Source organism: Myotis davidii, unplaced genomic scaffold, assembly GCF_000327345.1.
Source record: "Myotis davidii unplaced genomic scaffold, ASM32734v1 scaffold900, whole genome shotgun sequence".
NCBI lineage: Eukaryota > Metazoa > Chordata > Mammalia > Chiroptera > Vespertilionidae > Myotis > Myotis davidii.
Window position 1 is genome coordinate 1,755,068 of NW_006295185.1, and position 6,754 is coordinate 1,761,821.

Below are 6,754 nucleotides of genomic sequence, written 5' to 3' on the forward strand. Positions count from 1 at the left end.
ACACATCCATGCTATAACCTCTTTTTTAATTGGAGTAAACAACAGCTTTTGGGCAAGCTAAGTGATTGCTTTAGTTAATATGTTCACATTAATCTCTTCAGGACCACTACCCTTATGTAGATTTAGTTGTATTGCAGGATTGACCATGTTGCTCACCTTCTTAGAGTATATAAGAAGTGCAGCCGAAACCGGTTTGGCTCAGTGGATAGAGCGTCGGCCTGCGGACTGAAAGGTCCCAGGTTCGACTCCGGTCAAGGGCATGTACCTGGGTTGCGGGCACATCCCCAGTGGGAGATGTGCAGGAGGCAGCTGATCGATGTTTCTCTCTCATCAATGTTTCTAACTCTCTATCTCTCTCCCTTTCTCTCTGTAAAAAATCAATAAAATATATTTAAAAAAAAAAGAAGTGCAAATAGCTTAATAAAATCAAGCCCCCCAATTTAGGAATGAGTGTGTGACAGTTGCTGTCAGTTTAGAGTTTTACTTCGTAAGGTTATCCCTAAAAAGACTGAATGTTCTTAGATTTTTAAACATAATGTAATTCATGTAACTGTCACTAAAAGTGGTTCTTGGGTTCTGACCATGTAGGCCTATAGATCCCATTCTCTATAGTTTTCTCTTCTCGATTTTAGATCTTTGAAAATGTGATGGCATTTGTGGTTGTCAAATGACTTGGAAGTGCTGCAGCACTTTTAGTGGACAGGGATGAGGATGCTAAAATTCCAGTGTGCAGAAATTCCACCCAATGAAGATGTGTTCACACCCAAAACACCTTTGAGAAATACTGGTTATTTTTGCCAAATTACTGTGATTCTATCGATGTTGGTTTTTGCCCCTTTACAATCTTTATTAAAATGGCATTGTATTTAAAATTCAATGTGAAGTACTAAAGGCAGCTTTGTGTAGTGAATGACTACTGGGATGGCCTATGGAAGTTTGAGTTTATAGAGCTGGCTCTGTTCATAACTAAATCATTGTGAACCAAACACATAAAACCCTTGGACTTTGATGTCATATAAAACAAAGAAGTGGCACTAAGTTATTTCTAAGCTATATTTAATATTATATGACATTTTATTAGCATGCTTCTGCTTTTGAAATTATAGAATATGCTACTTCTAAAACTAAGATCATCAAGTACTATTTTAATTCTTACTTTTTCAGTGGAGATGAGTTTTCCTAACTGAAAATGATTAAATATTTTAAATAGGGTTTAATCCTGACTGCCAGTAACTCAAAGTTTCCAATAATCCTATGAACAGAAATAGCCATAAGAGATTCTTTCCTTTAAACAGAACCATTCTCTTTTTTTTTTTAAAGAACCATTCTTAAACCATTCTAAAGAAATGGTAATTAAACTTGATGGAGAGTTTCATCTCCTCCTAGGAATTCATCTCAGTTTAATCAGCTGAGTTAAATAATTCTTCCTTGTGGAATATGTGATATACATTTTTATATTCTAAAGTTCATTCTTTTTTCTGTTCTCTCTCTAGTGATAGAACACAAGTGGTGTTTCTTTGTATGATAATCCTTCATATATGGAGTGAGATCTCATTCTTGTATTGAAGTTAAACAATCTCATTTCTATTCGTTTTGTCACAATTTTGTTATACAATAGTTTTTGTTTTGTTTTGTTTTTTATTAGCTCCATAAGAAGTCTACAGTTGCTCCATGATCCTCCTTCCACTTTTTATACATTAAGAGCCCTTTCCAAATTTATCACAGTTAAGTTATCTGGTCTCCCATGGTGCTCACAATGTCTCTTCCCTGCTTAGTTGGCATTGACAAAGCTAGTCCACTGATTTCATCAGGATCACTGATAAGAATGATAAACATTAGACACTGGCCCAACCCTAACTAACACAGTCTGTATCCCCAGTGATATAGTTTGATCAATTTTATGAAATCTATGAATTAAATGATTGTGAGACCTTAATCTCATCCTGCCATTCTGACCTCTGCCTAATCAAATTTGAATTAGCACAAATTCAATGAACTTAAATTTTTCTTAGCCTTGTAGTGGCTAAATATCAAGAGTCCTAGGTTCCAGTCTTGGTTCTTCCATTGACTAGCTGCCTTAATTTGCTCAAATCTTAACTGAAGAAATTAAGTTAGTAGTCTCTAGTCTTATTTTTCTAGCTCTAAAATATAATAATATTGTGATTTATGTATAAATCTAATTTAACTGGACTTTGTAAAGAGAGCAAATAATGAGAAAATGTGCTATTTCTTCTCTATTTATAGTCCTGTACAAATGAATACTATCATTTAAGGAATCTAATAAAGGATTAGGCTTAGAGGCTTAGGCTACCAGGAACAAGAGAGAAAAAAAAGAGGGATGTTGAACAGAAAGAGTTTATCGTTAACATTAAGCTGGTACCTGACTAATGGAATATGACTGTGACTTTTAATTTATGTCAACATTATATAGTCTATACCTCAAGATTCTCTTCCATTCTTGAAAAAATGCGTCGTATGTCAACAGACTTTGAGCATACTATATGATATATATTGAATTGCAGTGGTTTACAACAAAATCACATATAATAAGGTTAATAGAATAAAATATGAGCACCAAGGAAAAAAAGAAACAATATGCTAACTGTAAGAAAGCATAACATAACATGTTGCACTGGGGACAGGCTGGAAGTCAAATGATTGTGGGGAAAATCCCCAAATGCACAAGTATACATTCTTTGAAAGAACAAATGTCCCTCTCTTGCATATCTTCAGTTGACATCAGAGGCATATTACCGAAGGCCAGTATGCTGCCCTGGAGGCAGAGGTATTAGCTATTAGAGACATGGCACAATCTTCAGTCATTGGAGAGAAGTTCAAATATGCACTCCAAGTACAGTAGACATTCTTTTTCCCAAGGTTGCATTGGGAGACACACACACACACACACACACACACGCACACGCACACGCACACGCGCACACACACACCAAAAAAACAAACCCTCTATTCCATCTACTTTACTTTTCTTCTCTTTCCAACTCCTTTTCCCCCTCTTTGTCTAATCATTATTAAGATGACTAAGGAAACATTTTAACCACAGGTTTGGGATAGTTTTCTATCTTGAAATGAGCCATAAAAATTCAAGTATACTACTACCCCATTCTCATTTCCCTGCCACGGAATCTCCCCTCCCAGATAAGCTAATGGATTTTTAGGACCTCTTTTTTGTTTGTTTTTACTTAAATATATTTTTAAATCCCGTTTTAGGTTGTACACTGGCTTATCCAGGCGACTTTTTAGAAGTCCTTCAGAGGGATAGCTGGTATCCATTATAGGAACCTTGCCCAATTTCTTAAGTAACTGAGAGTATACCTCTTATGGCCTTATCAACATTTTGTGATCAGTGATACTCAGTACTAATTTTGAGTAGTATGATGTTTGTCTTTCAGTTATTTGATAGTACATCAGAATTTCATTGCCAATAATCAATAAAATAATATTCAATTTTTACCATTTACAATGACTTTAATCACTACTGTTTAAATATAAATTTCTGGGGTAGAAGTTGATAGATTTGAAAGTAAATAGGTAATGTTACCTAGGAAAGGCTTCTATTGAATTATGGATATGCCTGGAGTATACTCTATATCCAGACCACAGTTAATATTAAATGGTGAGACCGAAGTATGGGTTCTATTTTAAGCTGTTAAATTTCAACATGAAAGTACCCTTTATTCGGAATAAATATGGCATTCATGAAAGATGAAATACACAAGGTGCCAAAGGCTGTGAATCCCTACCAATGTGAGGCAGAGTGGGCAATGTTTGACTTTCACCACCTCTTCCCTCCTTCCAGCAAACAGAACTTTACCTCAGCTCTGATTTTAGTTTCCCACCCTTTCCTGTAAATGTTGTACAGTCTACTATTTGTGCTTTATGAGGTAGCAGAATTTTAAAATAACCATTTATTTTAAAGAGAGATTTTCAGTTATTCCATTACAACTTCTCCTGAAACCTAATCATTGCTTCCCTTGTATTCCAGTCGAAACTATTGGCTTTGGTACAGGGATGGGGAAAGAAAGGGAAATGTGTTACATTTATTTTAAAAACTGTATTATTCCATGATTTGATCTTTTTTTTTTTTAACTGTGAAAGTCTGAGTAGTTTAATTATTATACTCCTGGTTAAATTTTAAGTTTGAGTCCCCAAAAGTCTCTATGCTTTTACAATGTTATTAAAACACATAAATGCTAAGAACTATGCTACAGTTGAACTATATGATCAAATTGGGTTGATGCTAAAAATAAGTTCAGTGTAAATATTTAATAACTTTTTAAATGTAGTTTTTATTTATTTTTTATTTTTATCAATCGTCACCCCAGGATACTTCTCCATATTGATTTATTTTTTGGAGAGAGTGTAAGAGAGAGGGAGAGACAGAGAGAGAAAAACATTGATGTGAGAGAAATACATAGATCAGTTATCTCCCACATGAGCCCCAACCATAGCCCGGGATTGAGCCTACAACCAAGGTGCGTGCTCTTGACCGGAATCAAACCCAGGATCCTTCAGTCTGAGGGCCGATGCTCTCACCATCTACTGACCCAAACCAGCTAGGGCTATGTTTTTATTTTTAAAATGTTTTTATTTATTTCAGAGAGAGGAAGGGAGAGAGAGAGAGAGATAGAAACATCAATGATGAGAGAGAATCATGGATCAGCTGCCTCCTGCACGTCACCTACTGGGGATCGAGCCAGCAACCCAGGCATGTGCCCTGACTGGGAATTGAAACCATGTCCGCCTGGTTCATGGGTCAACGTTCAACCTCTGAGCCACACCAACCGGGCAATATTTAATAACTTTTGAACAAATGTAAAAATTTAAGTAACTAATTTCCTTTTTCTCAGATAAAAAAATAAAGCTAGTTTTGTCATTATGTAAGTGTATCTTAAATTTTTGATGTAAATATTTAAAAACCTCAGGATTTTGAACTAGTATATAGGTCACACTACTTGTATTATTATCTTTCACAATTAAATTTAATCATTTAAAAGCCCTTCTATTCCTTTGACTTAACTTTTTTACTTTCTTCCCTCGCCTTTTAATTTTTTCTTATTTATTTAAATATTGGCTTAATAAACAGAGCTGCTTCGTACATCTAGGTGGTTCCCTTATTTCGAATATAATATCAAGTTTGAATTTTATTGTTTTAAATTTTCATACATGTATGTGTGTGTATTCCCCCCCCCCCCTAAGCTGCGAGCTGGTCCATTTGATGAGTTCCAGATCGCAACCATGCTAAAGGAAATTTTGAAAGGTCTGGACTATCTGCATTCAGAAAAGAAAATCCACCGAGACATAAAAGGTATACAAAAATTTAATATGAACATGAGAAAAATAGGTACATTCTGAGGAAGCTGAGATTTTTTTCATTGTCTTTTCCCCCCCTCCTAGCTGCTAATGTATTGCTCTCAGAACAAGGAGATGTTAAACTTGCTGACTTTGGAGTTGCTGGCCAGCTGACAGATACACAAATTAAAAGAAATACTTTTGTGGGAACACCATTTTGGATGGCTCCTGAAGTTATTCAACAGTCTGCTTATGACTCAAAAGTAAAGCGTTGTCTACTTTTGTTTTTTATAAGTTTTATATAACATACTGTCCTATTTAATAAACTGCCTTAATTTACCTTCATTTTAAAGTATTTCTAAAGCTAGAGTTATGACAAATGTTGCTGCTAAATTATAACTTCCCTGATACTCGTAATATTGGAAGCCCAGTCCCTTCCATTTTGTTCCACACAACTTGGAGTAAAATCCAAAGTCCGTAGTATCACATACATGGCTCACTAGATCTTGCCCTGTCCAGCTCTCCAGCTTCATCTCATGTCACTCTTCTCTATATTCTATCTGCTTCAGCCACAGTGGCCTGATTGCTGTTTCACAAACAGCAAGCATACTTTGGCCTCAGGACTTTTGTACTTACCTTCCCTCTATCTGGAATAACCTTTCTCCCAATCAGTTTTCTGCTTTAAGCATTACCTACACAGAATAGTCTTCTCTAGCTATCCGGTGTAAATTTGCAGCCCCTCAACACCATCATTCATTATTTCCTTATCCTGAGCTCTTTTCCTCGCAGAACTTAGCACCATCTGACATCATATTATTTATTTATCTGTCTCTTCTACTAGAACATAAGCCCCTTGAGAGCAGGAATTTTTGTCTGGTTTATTACCACCTGAATCCTCAGTGCCTAGACTGTGGTACTTGGCATAATATAGAGAATTTAATACTTTTTAAAAATAAATGAATTTTATTAAAAACATTTATTAAAATCACATTTCTTGAGACACTTTAATATTGTTGTGACCATTAAAATTCCACAGGCTATTTTGTGGCAGTATTTTGGAATGGAATTTCAAGATATTTTTTTCTTTCTCTTAAACTTAGGCTGACATTTGGTCATTGGGAATTACTGCTATTGAACTAGCCAAGGGAGAGCCACCTAACTCCGATATGCATCCAATGAGAGTTTTGTTTCTTATTCCAAAAAGCAATCCTCCAACTCTTGTCGGAGAGTTTACTAAGTCCTTTAAGGAGTTTATTGATGCTTGCCTGAACAAAGATCCATCATTTGTGAGTATATGAGGCCACTGTTGTCTATTATTAAATCTACATAGAACAAATGTGTTTTTTCTACAGTGAGGAAATAAAGTGCATGTGAAAATTGTCAAAAGTCCATTCAGGAAACTGGTTTTTCCTTTATATTGCTAATTCTATTCAGTTCTTAACAA

General features: G+C 35.4%; 1 protein-coding gene across 1 annotated transcript in view; it reads left to right on the forward strand.

Moving 5' to 3' along the window:
- STK26 (serine/threonine protein kinase 26) overlaps positions 1-6,754 on the forward strand; it is a 56,912-nt gene that overhangs the window by 43,214 nt on the left and 6,944 nt on the right. Inside the window, exons 5-7 of the mRNA XM_015567899.1 lie at positions 5,105-5,326; positions 5,416-5,573; positions 6,411-6,596. Of these exons, the coding sequence (XP_015423385.1) occupies positions 5,105-5,326; positions 5,416-5,573; positions 6,411-6,596 (566 nt within the window). The remainder of the gene's footprint in view (positions 1-5,104; positions 5,327-5,415; positions 5,574-6,410; positions 6,597-6,754) is intronic.